This window comes from Carcharodon carcharias, chromosome 9 (assembly GCF_017639515.1).
Source record: "Carcharodon carcharias isolate sCarCar2 chromosome 9, sCarCar2.pri, whole genome shotgun sequence".
Classification (NCBI taxonomy): domain Eukaryota; kingdom Metazoa; phylum Chordata; class Chondrichthyes; order Lamniformes; family Lamnidae; genus Carcharodon; species Carcharodon carcharias.
The window spans coordinates 45,693,371-45,710,123 of record NC_054475.1 but is presented as its reverse complement, the minus strand read 5'-3'; the positions used below and the strand labels follow the sequence as shown (position 1 = coordinate 45,710,123).

The 16,753-nt window shown below is 46.4% G+C and overlaps 1 protein-coding gene across 2 annotated transcripts in view; it reads right to left on the bottom strand.

Annotated features, from left to right (window-relative positions):
- The window catches only part of LOC121282187 (T-complex protein 11-like protein 1), a 64,301-nt gene extending 55,354 nt beyond the window's left edge, over positions 1 to 8,947 (bottom strand). Inside the window, exons 1-2 of one of the 2 annotated variants that reach the window (XM_041195751.1) lie at positions 8,924 to 8,947; positions 1,184 to 1,375 (exon numbers count right to left, since the gene is read on the bottom strand). In XM_041195751.1, coding sequence (XP_041051685.1) covers positions 1,184 to 1,328 — 145 coding nt within the window. In that variant the 5' untranslated portion in view covers positions 1,329 to 1,375; positions 8,924 to 8,947. The remainder of the gene's footprint in view (positions 1 to 1,183; positions 1,376 to 8,923) is intronic. The other variant, XM_041195752.1, reaches the window with a different exon arrangement.
- Positions 8,948 to 16,753: the final 7,806 nt, after the last annotated feature.

Here is a 16,753-nt window from a genome sequence, read left to right as displayed (position 1 = left end):
GGGAGGTTGAGTAGGTTGGGCTTGCACTGATTGGAGTTTAGAAGAATGAGAGGTGACCTTATTGAAACATATAAGATCTTTAGGGGGCATGACAGGGTAGATGCTGAGAGGTTGTTTCCCCTTGTGGAAGAGTCTAGGACCAGAGGGCATAATCCCAGATTAAGGGGCTGCCCATTTAAGACAGAGATGAGGAGGAATTTCTTCTCTCAGAGGGTAGTCGATCTGTGGAATTCTTTACCACAGAGGGCTGTAGAGGCTGTGTCATTAAGTATATTCAAGGCTGAGAGAGACAGATTGAGGGACTGGACATTGAGGGGGGGGGGCGGGGGGTTGCCCACTGAGAGCCAGCCCCCTGCGCTTTCTGCCAACCCCATGCTCTTCTTATCCCGTGAACCCCACCCCACAAACACTCCCCCCTCTCCAACCCCTAATATTACTTACCTGTGGCCTAGTTTGCTCTGCAATTCTGGGACTCCGGTGACTCTCTTTCCAGCAGCAGCAGCCACAGCCTCCGCAGTGGTGCTACTGAGCACAAGAGCTGCCAGCCTCTGATTGGCTGGCAGCTTTCGGTAGGCAAGACTTCCACCCACGGTGTCTTGATATCAGGGGAAGGCCCACCGCTGGCCTCACCACTGCCTGATTGGCTTGTGGTTCAGTGGGTCTTTCGGAAAAGAGGCAGTGTGTGTCTCTCACAGGCTCTCCAGCCAGCTGGTGAGACCCCTGTCACCTCAACAAGATTCTGCCCTAACACTGATAATCGTAGAATTCTCGTAGCAATCTGAGCTAAACAGCAGGAGCAGAACAAAAATATTTAAATGAGTGTAGTCAAGGAATGCCAGCTCAGTGAGGTGCAGATGTGTTAATGTGTAAGTTATTACTTCTTTATTAATTATTGCCTTTTAATATTTAGTTAATGATATTCATTATTATGTTAGTAATATAAGCATTTATCGTGTTTTTGGGTGATATCGTAAGGGTCAAATTAGAAGTGATGCTTGACAACATCTGATGATGCTGGTAGGGTAAGTAGCAGTTTTGTGTGATTGCACTGCTGATTTAATAATACAGGCACCACTGTAAGCCAGTTGTACAAATGTTAGCTTTCAACTGTCATGTTGGCTGGATGTGGTTGGTACATGAGACGTAGCAAGTGATGCCAGGCGTATGGTCACGTTGTACTTACAGCAGGAAATGCCTGGTTTGCAGAGGCCAGGCATGTTGGTGTCACCTTTTCCCATGGTGGACTTGCTGTCATCAAGCAGAGCTCCTCTGTCCTCCTGTTCCTTTTGACCTTTGCCGATAGCGTCACTTGTGTCCTCGTTGGGCATTTTTTTCTGGGCTTTTCCCCCCTTCTAATACCAGTTGGATAATAAAGCTGTTGAAAAAAATGACATGTCTTCCAAGGTACTGCTAAGCAACCTGGTTTCTGTCAAACAGCCAATGACACTCTCCTAATAACCTCCATTTTTGGAATTGTCACCTCAAGGACTGACATGGTTGCATCATAGGAGTCAAACTGCTAAATCTTGACACTGTTGCAAAACTCGCTTTTAAAATCAGATTCAATCATTGGAAACCTTTCTGAAAACTAAATTGCTTGTAGTGTTGTACACTCAGGCACACACCCTTGCATATCCGGAGGCCCACCTGCTGTTCCTGAGACCCTGGCAAGCTTTTAATTCCAGCTGCAATGGCTGTAGTTCACGCCTTGCTCCTGAAGTCACAGTCTCAGCCAGATCTACCACAGTCTAGCATTTTTATGCCCAGTTTTTTTCTTAACTTGGCAGGGAATGAATCCTCCATTGTGGAGAGTAAAATTGGGCAGGGTGTAAGCAGCATTGCCTCTTTGCCTCCTAATGCCCCACAAAATCCATGTCAGCTATACATTTACCAAGAATACTTTTAAGGAAAAGCTCCAGTGTTTGTAGAGCATGCATTGAATAAAAGACATCAATTCACATTACTCCTCTATGTCTCATAATGCCTCTACTTGCTCCCCCATCTGTCTCACCATCTCTTATTTGGCATTCCTTGTCCTTCTTTATAAATTGCCATTTCCCAAGTCACCTTTGCAACTTCCTTCAGCCTCCTTCCCAGCTTGCTTCCTGGACTCTTCCAGCTCTGGCCATCTATTTCCCACCACCAACCATTCCCACCTCCCCCCCACCGACTCCCCAAGCCATCCCATCACCATTCATTTTCAGCATTGGTGGCTTCAGCTATCACACCACTTCACTCTGAATCTCCTTCATAAAGACCCTGCCATGTTGCATCTTCCTCTATTTTCAAATATCTCAGCAAAACCTACAACAACCTGTATTTATGGAGCACCTTTAATACATAGTAATACTATGTCTTTGGCCACCTCCCTAATCCTCCCAAACTGCTGCTGAGCGACTGCTTTTGATCTCTCTCCCAATGTTTGATGTTTCACTGCATTCATTCTTTTATAATTGCCATTGTGCTTGTTAAGACCAAATATAAATGGCCAAATATACATAAGTTTGTGCAATGCTACTGATTGAGGCAGTGATGTTCTTTTCAATTGAACTGATGACACATTTTCCTTTTTTTATAAGCTTCCCATAGCCAGAAATTTTCCCGTGTCGGACGGGCTCGACGGGAGCAGGCGGGGGCGGTCATGAAGCCAACCAATTGGTTGGGCCAATTGAGACCCACCCAGCGTAAAACGCGAGCAGTAGCACTTCTGCACTACCTGTGTGGGCGGGGTGAAGGAGGGAGAGTTGGGGCCAGCGCTTAAGGGCATGTGCGCGAAAGTGCGCTTCAATCTCCCTGAGGTACAAAGCTGCCTCAGGGAGATTGAAGCGTTTTGGAAATAAATAAATAAATAAGTAAAATTCAGTTAAACATGTCCCCTCATGTGTCTGTGTCACATGTGATGGGACATATTTTTATATTTCAGGCAAATTTTTTATTGAATTCATAAAAGCTTTAGGAAACCTCATCCCGCTCGTGGATGAGGTTTCCTAAAAAACGTAAAGGCCACTTGGCCTTTTTGCCTGCCTGCCAACCGTAAGATTGGACGGGCAGTATAAAGTTGACCTTAATTAGCTCCGTAATGGCCTTTTAAATATCAGTGGGTATGCAGCTGACTCCGGCGTGCGCCCACCAAATGAAACATCGCGAGACAGTGTGATGACGTCAGGACGCATGCCCAGTGTCATCATGCGACATTTTTCGCGCCTGCATGTCAGGCCCACCCCCGCACACCGACTGAAAAATCCTGGCCCATGTGTTTTATGATTTCACCCTCCCCCCAACCTCATTTACTCTCCTGTCATTGTTGACTCAGGTTGGAATCCACATACTCTGGCACTCGTCACACACCTACAACTAAACTAAGCTGCCATTCTCCATCTCTGAATGTAAACAGTGAATGTGGGAACATTGCAGACCCACAGTCAAGCCTGTGCCTCATCTGACATCCATACATACAAGTACACACTGGAGGAAGCAATGGAGTCTTCCACTGCTATTTTTTGATTAGAATTTGGCACTGGTAACATCCTCATACAGGCTCTACTTATCCTGTTAATGTTTAAAATTGGGGTACAAACCATGCTACAGCTATATAAAGCCCTGCTTAGACTACCACCTGGAGTACTGTGAACAGTTCTGGGCAGCACACCTTAGGAAGGCTATCTTGGCCTTGAAGGGAATGCAGTGTAGCTTTATCAGAATGAAACTTGAACTTCAAGGCAGGGTTTTGCTTTATAGGTTGGACCCTGTCATTAGGGGCAAACTGGGATCACCAAACCCACATTGTGTGTGGAATCTTGGTGAAGCATTCTGGGCCTTGCCTGCCAGTTGGAGAGCCGGTGAGAGACCCACGGCTGCCTCATCTCAGGAAGGCCTGCCAAGCTAAATGCCAATTAAGCAGTGGTGAGGCCAGCGGTGGACCTTCCCCTAGAATCAAGACCCAGGTTGTGGAAGTCTCACCTACTGAGAGTTGCCTGCTAATCGGAGGCTCTTGTGCTCAGCAGTGTTGCTGGGGAGGCAGTGGCTGTTACTAGAAGGACAGGCACTGGAGTCTGAAGCAACTCAGGCCAGAGGTAAGTAGTGTGGGGAAGGGGGAGGTTTCATGGGATGGGGGTCATGGGATCGGGTATAGGGGATCGGCAACAAGGGCATGTGGTGGCTCTCAGTGGGACCTCCGTCATGATGTCAAGTCCCTTGATCAGGCACTGAGTGCCTCTGATCGAAGCCCCCCTTCCCTCGCCACCAAAGAGCTGACAAGCTGGCCACACAGTTGTAGCTGTCATGCACATCGCATGGCAACAGGCCCGTTGCAGCTGGGTTAATACCAATGGTGGCGGGATAAAGTCCCTAAGTGGTCATTGATTGGCCACTTAAGGGTCAATTGCGGCGGGGCAGGAAGGTCGACCATGGGCCTTCCCACACAGAACTTAATTCTGGCAGAGGCGGGAAGGCGGCAGGGTTCCAGTACGCCGCCTTCCCACCTAAATAAATGCCCTTCTGCTTCCAAGCTTGTCAACAGAGAGAGCAGACGATTCCACCCTGTGTGGGGGAAAGAGTCACCTAGCAGTGACTTTCCCTGAATTAACCAATTAGTAACCAGAAGGCAGGCTTGCCACCCCATTAAGAGCAGCGGCCTCGCTCTTGAAACAGGAGGGCCAATAGGAGGCCCTCAAACTCAGAAGGAAATGAAACCTGAAATTCAGGTAAAAGAGTTAGAGGGCACCTCCCGCTTCTGGAAAAATAGCCCAAGGTTAGGATGGTGTCAGCAACAGGCTGGGGTTGGAAGCTTTCAAACTTGCCCACCTCCATACTCCCCCATATGGGCACGAAAATCCTGCCTGAAAGGTTAAATTACAAGGAGAGATGATAATTACTAAGGTTGTATTCCCTTAAATATAAATGGTTAAGGGTTGACTTGAACTAAGTTTTCAAGATATTAAAGGGCACAAATAAGCCAGAGGAAAACTATTTCCACTGACTGGGGAGTCGAAGACTCAGGAGCACAGCTGAAGCATTTGAGCCAAACCTTTCAGGAGGGCAAGAAGAAAGGAAAAGGAGATGGGTAGATCTGTTAATAAAGGATGAGATCAGTACAGCAGTGGGAAATTATCTTGATTTTGAAGATCCAAATTTAGAATCAGTTTGGGTGGAGATAAGAAATAACAAAGGAAAGAAGTCACTGGTGGGAGTGATTTATAAGTCCCCTGACAGTAGCTACTATGTACAATGGAGTATAAATCAAGAAATATTGGTGGCTTATAAGAAAGGGATCTACAATAGTTGTGGGAGATTTTAATCATCATTTGGATTGGATGAATCAAATTGGCAAAGGTAGTCTGGAGGATGAGTTCATAGAGTGTATTCTGGACAGTTTCTTAGAATAATACATTCTGGAACCAACCAGGGAACAGGCTATTTTAGACATGGCAATGTGTAATAAAACAGGATTAATTAATCACCTCATAATAAAGGACTCCCTAGATAAGATTGATCATAACATGATAGAATTTCACTTTCAGTTTGAGGGTGACAAAGGCGGGTCTGAAATTAGTTTCTTAAACTTAAATAAACACAATTACAAGGATACGAAGGCAGAGTTAGCAAAAGCAAAATAGAAAAATAGGTTAAAAGGTAAGACGGTAGAGAAGCAGTGGCAGACATTTAACAGATATTCCATAACTCTTGACAAAGATATGCTCCATCGAGAAAGAAAGACTCAACAAGAAAGCTGCATCATTGTGGCTAACTAAGGCAGTTAAGGATGGTATCAAATTGAAAGAAAAGATGTACAATGCTGTAAAGATTAGTGGTAGCCCAGGAGATTGGGAAACATTTAGAAACCAGGATGAGTAAAAAAAAACTAAAGAGGGAGAAATTGGAGTATGAGAGAAAACCAGCAAGAAGTATAAAAACAGACATGAAAACCTTCAAGTATATAAAAAGCGAAAGAGTACTGAATATTGTTCCTCAGAGGGTGAGACTGAGGAATTAATAATGGGAAACAAGGAAATAGCTGAGACTTTGAACAAGTATTTTGTAGCTGTATTCATAATAGAAGACACAAAAGGCATCCCAAGAATAGTAGAAAATCAAGAGGCAAAAGGGCAGGAGGAACTTAAGATAATCATGATCACTAGAGAAAAAGTACTGGGAAAACCAATGGGACTAAAGGCTGACAAGTCCCTTAGACCTGATGGCTGCATCCTTGGGTATTAAAAGAAGTGGCTGCAGAGATAGTGGGTGAATTGGTTATAATCTTCCAAATTCCCCAGATTATGGAAAGGTACCAGCTGATTGGAAAACCGCAAATATAAAACTATTATTCAAGAAAGGAGGGAGACAGTAAGTAGGAAACAATAGACTAGTTAGTCTAACATCTGTCATTGAGAACATGCTAGAATCGATTATTATGGGAGTAGTAGCAGGACACTTAGAAAATCGTAATACAACAGGCAAAGTCAACATGGTTTTGTGGAAGGGAAATCATGTTTGACAAGTTTATTAGAGATTTTTGAGGATTTAATAAGCAGGATGGATAAAGGAGAACCAGTAAGTGTACTGTATTTGGATTTCCAAAAGGCATTCGATAAGGTGCCATATAAAAGACTACTGCACAAGATAAAAGCTGATGGCTTTGGGACTGATTTGTTAGCATGAATAGAGGATTGGCTAACTAACAGGGAACAGAGAGTTGGGATAAATGGATCATTTTCAGGTCGGCAAACTGTAATTTGTGCAATGCCACAGGGATGTTGATGATTCAGAGAAAGGTAGGAAAGCAAGTTGTGAGGAGGATACAAAGAGTCTGCAAAGGGGTTTAATTAGGCAGTAAATGGGCAGAAATTGGGCAACTGGACTATAACGCGGGAAAATGTGAGGTTGCCCACTTTGTTTGGAAGAGTAGAAATGCAGAATATTACTTAAACTGAGAGAGACTGCAGAATCTGCAGTACAGAGTGATTTGGATGTCCATGTACCTGAATCACAAAAAATTAGCATGCAGGTACAGCAAGTAATTAGGAAGGCAAATGGAATGTTGGCCTTTATTGCAAGGGTGTTGGAGTAAAAAAGTAGGGAAGTTTTGCTAAAACTGTACAGGACATTGGTGAGACCGCACCTGGAGTACTGTTATACAGTTTTGGTCTCCTTACTTAAGGAAGGATATGCTTGCCTAGAAGCAGTTCAGGGAGGTTCACTAGGCTGATTTCTGAATGAAGGGGATGTCTTATGGGGAAAGGTTGAGCAGGGTGGGCTTGCACCCATCAGAATTTAGAAGAAAGAGAGGTGATCTTATTGAACCATATCAGATTCTGAGGAGGCTTGACAAGGTGGATGCTGAGAGGATGTTTCCCCTCATGGGGGAATATTGAACTATGAAGCACAGTTTAAAAATAGGGGATCTCCCATTTTAGATGGAGATGTGGATTGATTTATTAGTCTCTCAGATGGTCGTTAACCTTTGGAATTCTCTTCCCCAGAGAGCAGTGGGGGCTGGGTCATTGAATATATTCAAGGTTGCATTAGACAGATTTTTGATCGACAATGGAGTCAAGGGTTATGGGGGACAGGCAGGAAAGTAGAGTTAATGTCACAATTAGATCAGCCATGATCTTATAAAATGGTGCAGCAGACTCCAGGGGCCAAATAACCCACTCCTTTTTTATGATCTTATTTTAGGAGTGAAATTAGGCAATGCTTCTACAAAGGATGGTAGACATTTGGAACTTTCTTCTGAAAATGGCTATTGATGCTAGATCAATTATTATCTTTAAATCTGAGATTGATGAATTTTTGTCAGCCAAAGATATTCCGGAATATGACACAAAGATTTAGGAATTCAGTGGCAGGTCAACCATGATTTCACTGAAACAGATACCGAGGGTCTGAATGGCCTATGTTTTTTCCTTTGGGTGCTGTAATGGTTTATCTAATTAAATTCAGTGTGCCTGGAGATTCCAACACTGGAACTCAACATTTAGTACCTGGAATTCTGAATTCCAACATCAGGGACGTGACCAGTCACCGCTGAGAACAAAAATGCGACCCCACCGTTCTTCCTTATCATCTGGACAATGCAACGAGTTTAGAAGTGGATTTAAGAACAAACTTCCAGAATATTCAGGAGATACACGGCATTTATAAAATTAATAACCCATGAACAATATGCTACCAAGACTTGTTTAAGAGACTGCCATAAATTGGTCACGCCTGCAGTATTCGTGGTTTCCCGCATAAGTTATCTGCAAAAATGAACAACCTCTGTAACATATTGTCATCACAATTATTTTCTACATTACTGTAACACTCCTCACATATCTCTCGACAGAGCAGAGAACCTCAGCATCGCAAGGTGACTCGGAACAAACCTGAAAACACTTCCAGCAGATCTGTCAGAATCGAAAGACGGAGAGGCGTTTGGGTGTGCCACCTTCCCCTAGATCTAGTTCTGAGAGGTTTTTAACGGTGACCTGCCTTTCTGCATCGGATACTGATTGACTATGTAGTTTTTTTCACTCTCGTAATTTCAGATTTTATTTCAGATTTCCAGTATTTGCATTTTCACATTTTTTTTATCCCTTTAATCGAAAGCCTGTTCTTAAAACTTTAAAAAGAAAGTGCACCACATCCACGACATTTAACCATAAGGGGTGTATGATAAATAAGTGCATGCATATGAAATATAAATTCATAAAACAGTTTAGTATTTCAAAAGTGTAATTTAAGCCCGTCCAATACTATTAACAAGAGTTGGGGATATATCTGCAGTGCACACAGCAAATTTGCCGGGTAATTTTAACTCCTTCGTCTTGACATTAGAAAAGGCATTTGTCGACCCTGTTAATCTGCAATTAGTACTTTAGAAAGTTTTTTAAAAAGAGTAATTGCAAGCTTTTGCAGTTTCTCCTGGGTTTATCTGACTTACCTGGGCGATTGCTCTGATCCGAGTGTTTACACTGAGTCCCGCCTGTAACTTCAAACTGAACCCTTCTACTCTGCAAACAGCGGGGAGGGGAACATGCAAACCAACCTTATGCATTCGTGCTCAAAGCTACACAGTGAACACAATCTTTCATCACATTTCGGAAAATAAATGACAAGATTTCGACCTGTGCATAGTCTGTACATGTTTTATTTGTATGGTGACGTGCTAATGTTTTCTGTGGTTTCACTAATCCCCTAATAGAATGGGCTCTTCCAATATTGAAACTAAACAGAGTTGAAGCTCCGCCCCGTACAGCAGTTACAATGTTGCTCAAAGTCAAATTGACAATCCAGGAAATCCTATTAAAGTTAGATTTGCGGGCATCACGGAATCTCTCTATAGATGAACGATATACAGAATCCGCCCGATGTAACATGCAGAATAATTTACACAGAAACAAGAATCTGAACGGTACCATATAATCAACACTTTCTTTTTAAAAATAAACAAAATTTTACCATAGCAACCAGGAAGTGACACGTAACAACTACAGTCTTCAAATATGATGTGAAGCCTCAGCATGGGGGAACACACAGCCAATTGGTTGAGGCGGAGAACTCGCCGCCCCCTTCATCTTACCTGGCAGGGGAGAGACCTTCATCGCGTTTCTGCCAGGGAAAGAGCAATGGCTATAACCAGTCAAACCCCTTACCATGGGGTACCTAACACCACCCGAGTCATGGTGAAGGGCAGCAAGCAAGGAACAGGAATGGATAGGACCTTCTTCACAAAGAGGATCCTATTCAAGCTGTGTGGTTTTGAGGCTGTGGATATCTACTGTCTCCAGGATTTGATGTGACCTTCAAGCATGTGGCAGCTTGTGTCAAACTCCTGAAGGTGTTTGAGGAAAAGAAAGACCTGCCAGAAATGAAGATCCTGACAGCGGAGCCGCTCTTTGTTCTACCGTTGCATCGTGAACGGGTTGCGACGGTGCATCTGTACAACCCCTACGTCCCTGTTGCTGACGTGCTCACCTTCCTTACCAGGTACTTCGATAAGGTTGGGAGCTGCACTGAAGTTAAAGATAATTTGGGGATCTGGACATGTAAATGCCAGGTTAAGGTAACGCTCAAGACCGACGGTAAGGGAGCCGTTTTCCACCCCCCTTCCAGATTCACTATCGGGGGAAGCCGTGGTTACCTTGTCTACGCTGGGCAACCCAAACTTTGTCGCTCATGCAGCAAGTCTGGTCATGTGGCGGCCAATTGCAGTGCTGTCCTCTGCAAGAACTGCAAAAAGGAAGGGCACCAGACAAAAGATTGTAAACAGGCTAAGTGCTGCAACCTGTGTGGCGAGGCAAGTCACCTCTACAAGACCTGCCCCAAACGTTGCCGTACTTATGCACAGGCAGCTAAAGCCAACGAGGGGGAAGCAGAAGAAATGCCTCGTGTCACACCAACCACCAAGGCCCCCAGGTAGAACAACGGGACAAAGGAGGACACAGAGAGAGACAAGGTGGAGGAAAAAATTGAGGCAGCAGACAGCCAATCAACAGCACTGTCCCCGGAACCACCCACTCCTCAGGAGAGCGAATCAACGGAGGAGGAGGAGGCAGCAGTGGGAAAGCAGCAGGGGGAGTGGCAGCTAGTGAAGAGAGCCACAAGGAAGAAGGGGCTAAAAAGAAACCAAGCCACTTCCCAGACAAGAGTCAAGAGGCGTCTCCTATCCAACACGGATAACAAGAGCAGCAGCTCTTCGGATGAAGAAGTGCCAGGGCGGCGCCAACAGAAGAAGCGGCAAAACGCTAGGGAGTTGGAGGACGTGACACCCAAGCTCCAGAACATTGGAGACAATGAGGAGACCAGCGCACCCCTATTTGGCTCACAACCCAAAGAGGCCAGTGCACCACAACCCCAGGAATCTGGGAGCAGTGAGGCGCTCAGCGCACCCCAGCTCCGGGAAGCTGGGAGCAGCAACGCCCCAGAGGGGGAGAGGATTGGAGAAGCTTCTCCAACAGAGGACATTTCAAACCCCGCTCTCTGCACGGACTCCCAGATGCCACCCGAGCAGAACATCTCCAATGGGGAGGTTCAGGACGCTTTCCTCAGCCCATCCCAAGTGAAGCAATTTGAGCACACCACGGGCATGAAGGAACTCTCAGAGACAACAGGTTTGGTAAGCGACTAACTGCTTTAAAATGGGTGTAAAGATTGTATCCATAAATGTGCGTAGCATTAAATCTACTACGCGATGTGTTGCGACCTTGGACTACCTTGCCAAGGTCAAAGCTGACCTGTTGTTTCTGCAGGAGTGTGCGATACCGCACCTCAGCTCCTACAGGCAATGGTCACGATGGTGGTCCCATGGGCCATTGATCTGGTCGGGAGGAAACGACTCTCGTTCCTCCGGCCTGGGGATTCTGCTGTGGGGAGGCAGCTTCATCGTCTCCCAGGTTAAGGAGGTGGTGGGCGGGCGCCTCCTCGTAGCAGACGTAATGTATAAGAATGCTCCACTCCGTTTAATTAACGTCTACGCCCCGTCACAAGGGGCTGAGCAGCTGGAGGTTTTTCAGCAGCTCCCACTGCTGCTGGCAACCTCCAGGCCGGTCATTCTGGGCGGTGACTTCAACTGCATCATCGATGCGGTTGGATGATCCGGCAGGGCCAACAGCAGATTGGACGCTACATCCAGATCCCTGATGGAAACAGTAAAGGATGCCAAGCTGCACGATGACTTCAACAACCCTGCAGATGGAGCGCAGCGTAGATACACCTGGTCACGGCCTGACGGGTCCGTATGTTCCAGGATAGATTTCCTGTTTGTGTCCCGTGCATTTGCAGTCAGATCCACTGACGTCAAGCCGGTGTTCTTCTCTGACCACTGCCTCCTACTGGCTGACTGTCACTTAGAGAAGGACCAGAGGGTTGGCAGGGGGGCATGGAAGCTAAACGTGCAACTTCTGACCCCAGAGAACATTGAAGAGCTCAAGAGGGATTACAAAGGTTGGAGAACCATGAAACCCCTCTTTGAGTCCCTGACACACTGGTGGGAAGCGATCAAGGGAAACATCAAGAGTTTTTTCGTCCTCAAAGGCACCCAGAAAGCTAGAAAGGAACAGAGGGAAATGTCCCGACTCCAGAAAAACTCCAGAATCTGCTCTGGCTGCAGTCGATGGGGATCGATATCAAGGAGGAACTCCAAGAGGTGAAGAGCCAGCAAGCCTCGCTCTTTGCCTCGGAGGCCTCCAAGATCATCTTCCGTTCCAGAGTCCGCTCCGTGGAGCAGGATGAGACGTGCTCACGTTTCTTCTTCCAGAAGGTACACAGAGAGAGCTCTGTGATCAGCAGCCTGAAGGAAGAAGACGGCTCAGTTAAGTCATTGCAATCTGACATTTTGAGGATTAGCAAATCCTTCTATGCCGGATTGTATGACGTGAAGCCCACAGACAGCACGGCCTCCCAGTCCTTCCTGTCCTCTATCACGGAGGTCTTAGATGACAGTACACGGGAGAGTCTGGACAAAGCGCTAACTCCTGACGAACTGACTGAGGCCCTTGAGTCCTTCGAGAAGAGTAAAACTCCTGGAAGCGACGGCTTGCCGGCGGAGTTGTGTTCGGCTCTGTGGGACTGGATCGGCCCAGACCTGCTAGAAGTGTACGAGAGTATGCTCCTGGCCGGCAGTATGTCAGAATCCATGAGGAAAGGCATTATCACCCTCATCTACAAGCACAAGGGGGAAAGGGAGGAAATTAGAAATTGGCGACCCATTTCACTGTTGAATGCGGACTATAAAATTCTGTCCAAGGTCATTGCCAATCGGATCAAATCCGCTCTGGAATTGGTGATCCACCCTGACCAGACCTGCACTGTGCCGGGCAGGAAGATCTCTGACAGCCTCGTGCTGCTCAGGGATACGATTGCCTATGTGCAGGACAGGGGTGTGGATACCTGCCTCATCAGCCTGGATCAGGAGAAGGCCTTTGACAGAATATCGCACACCTACATGGTGGATGTGCTCTCCAAAATGGGGTTTGGGGAGGGAATTCGCAATTGGATCCAACTGCTCTACACTAACATCAGTAGTGCAGTCTCAATCAATGGGTGGGAATCAGATAGCTTTCCTATTAAATCTGGAGTCAGGCAGGGCTGCCCTCTCTCGCCTGTTCTTTTCGTGTGTTGCATAGAACCCTTTGCTGAGTCCATCAGGAAGGATCTGGGCATAAGAGGAGTGACGATCCCAGGTAGTGGAGGCACTCAGATCAAAGTCTCCCTGTACATGGACGATGTCGCCATCTTCTGCTCTGATCCGCTGTCGGCACAGACTTATCCACATCTGCGACCAGTTCGAACTGGCCTCGGGAGCCAACGTAAATCGTGGGAAGAGCGAGGCCATGTTCTTTGGGAACTGGGCTGACCGATCCTTTGTCCCCTTCACTGTCAGGGTTGATGGCCTGAAGGTGCTGGGAATATGGTTCGGAGGGACCAGGGCATGCGTTAGAAACTGGAAGGAGAGAGTGTCTATGGTGAAAAGGAAACTGGGCATGTGGGAGCGACGCTCCCTCTCCATTGCGGGTAAGAACCTGGTCATCAGGTGTGAGGCACTCTCGCTGTTGCTGTACGTGGCGCAGGTCTGGCCCATTCCACACTCCTGTGTGGTGGCGATCACCTGAGCCATCTTCCGCTTTATCTGGAGGTCGAAAATGGATCGTGTCCGCAGGGACATGATGTACAAGCCTCTAGATAAAGGGGGAAAAAACGTGCCCAACATCGCCCTCATACTGATGGCCACCTTTGTGTGCGGCTGCGTCAAGCGGTGCGTAGACCCTCAGTATGCAAACACCAAGTGTCATTACATGCTGAGGTTCTACCTGTCCCCGGTGTTGCGAAGGATGGGTCTGGCCACGATGCCGCGGAACACTCCAAGTAGTTGGACTGTGCCGTACCACCTGTCCCTCGTGGGAAAATTTATGCAGAGAAACACCTTCGACCACAAGTCTGTCAGGCAGTGGTCGGCACGTAACATCTTAAAGGCCCTGAGGGAAAAGGAGAGGGTGGATCCTGTGGGATGGTTCCCTGAGCAGACTGACAAAGTCATTTGGCAGAATGCCTCATCACCAGAACTTTCCAACAAACACCAAGATTTAGCTTGGCTGGTGGTGAGAAAGGCCCTCCCTGTAAGATCCTTCCTACACGCCAGGAGTCTCACCCCCTCTGCACGTTGCCCTCGAGGTGGCTGTGGTGGGGAAGAGACCGTTGTTCACCTCCTTGTAGATTGTGTCTTTGTGAAGAAGGTCTGGAAAGAGATGCAGTGGTTTCTCTCGAGGTTCATCCCGAGCAGTTCTGTGACAGAGGACTCTGTGCTCTACGGGCTGTTCCCAGGGACACACACCGAGACAAACATCAACTGCAGCTGGAGGATCATCAACTCGGTGAAAGACACTCTTTGGTCTGCCCGAAACTTATTGGTTTTCCAGCACAAAGAGTTGTCCCCGACCGAGTGTAGCAGACTGGCACTTTCCAAGGTCCAGGACTACATGCTGAGGGACACAGTTAAGCTTGGGGCGGCCGCCACAAAGGCGCAATGGGGAAGGGTCGCTGCCTAAGACCTTTCTGCCACAGTGCACTGGGGGGCTGGGAACTGTAAAGAGCCCCTCAGGCTGTACAGATTAAAATGTATGCCTGCCAATGTTTGAAATATTCATTGTTTTTTCTGATACACCTTGTGTTTCAGTTTGTAAAAGTTGAACCTGTTTGTATTTTTGTAATGGTGATTTAAAATGTTCGAAATGTTTTTGAGGATTTATGAATAAAGTATATTTTTGCAAAAAAAAACTCGCCGCCCCGCCTTGTGCTAACGCAAAATACTGCGGATGCTGGAAATGGGAAATAAAAACTGAAAACGTATGAAACACTCAGCCCATCAGGCAGCATCCGTAGAGAGCTCATGGGCTGGATCTTCCAATAAAAATATTGCGAAGTCCTTTCTTCCGAAGGGCAAAAATATGTTGGCCGGACCCCTCTGAGGATGCTTCCGATACTGACCCTGTCATCGGAGACTTGCGCTAGATGCTCTGATATTGCCCTGAAATTTACACCATTCTGCATAGAATCACAAGCATAGGGTGGGAAGTGATTCACAGCGGAAGCTGTATTGGGAAGGCCTTTTTCTTTTACAAACTGTCTTTCAGAATAAACTTCTGAGCAATATCTTTCCCCCACCACCCCAAACTACCCCCTACCACCCCCAATTGGAATTGGAGCTCTGGCAAAAGGTCATTGACCTGAAAGGTTAACTCTGTTTCTCTCCCCCAGGTAATGTCAGCCCTAAACAACATTGGCAGTGTTACTTCTGTAGATTCAGAACATCTGTAGATTCAGATCTAACAGCTCCATTCTGAGCATCATGAGGTGCTATAGGCCATCAGCAGAATTCCACCACAATCTAAACCTCCTGGCTTGGCATATGCTCCATACTAACATCATTGCCATCAAGCCAGGGGACCAATCTTGGTTCAATAAGGAGTGCAGGAGAGCATGTCACAAGCAGCACCAGGCATACAGCGAAGTTACAACACTGGGCTACAAGCATACTCAGCAGCGGGAGCAGCATGCGATGTATAATCATAGGATTATAGAGATAGATGATCCTGCAACCAACAGACCTGATTAAATCACTGAAGACCTACCATATTCAGTCTTGAATGGTAGTGATCAATTAAACAATTAACCATTTTCAATGATAACAAAGCCCAGCAAGAGAGCACAAAAGACAAGTTTGAAAAGTTTGCAATCGTCTTCAGCCAGAAGTGCTGAGTTGTTGATGCATCCCAGTCTCCTCCCGAGGTCCCTGGCATCACAGGAAAAAGTCTTCAGCCAATTCAGTTCAGTCCAAGTGAAATGAAGGAATGGCTGAATGCACAGGATAAAGCAAAGGTTATCAGGCCTGACAACCAACCCCACCCCCCCACCCCTACCCCATTTATTTCTTGTAAATAATCACCGATCATGCAAAGGCTTTAAAAAATAAGATAAGAACATAAGAAACAGGAACGGAAGTAAGGCCATATGGCAGTCAAGCCTGTTCTGCCACTCACTGATAATGGCTGAACTTTTACATCAAATTCACTTTCCTGCCATATGCTCACAACCCTTGAGCCATGACAGTGGATCACACCCCAAATTGCTTACGGTGTTATGATGCGGCAGATAGTGTGTGCCAGGCAGATCGAATCCTCACGCAGTCACAACGATTTTGCTATTTGTATTTATTTTGAGAAGCATGCCCTGAATTTGGAAGTAATAAGCCCACTAAGACTTCAGAGATTTTTTTTAAAAATTAATTTAACACTTATTAACAAAAGAAAATATATCAAGCATATACATGGATCTACAAATTACTACTAAAATAACTCCTAAATCCCCTAATTAATCTAGCTTCCAGTTAGGCCCCCGTTAAGGCAACGGTAAAAAAAAAGAAAAAAATTTTGAACAGATGCCAGCAAGTTAACACACTACTCTGGACAGTAGATTTCGAAGTGGCTTTTCCCAGCTTTGTGCCAGAATCTTTAGGTTGGTAAGCAGGGGGCGGGGCCCACCTGCCGACACATAAAATGACGTTTAATGACTTTGGGCAGAACTCCCAACATCACCCCACTTCATTTTAATTTTCAGGTTGGCGGGGGCGCAGCCAAATCAGCTGTACACCTGCCGACCTGTCAACGGCCTATGGTGGCCATTGACAAAGTCGTTAACCTCATTAATGGACCTGCCCATCCAACCTTAAGGTCAGCGGGCAAGCCGGGAGCCTTGTCCGGCTTCAGAAAAAGCATGA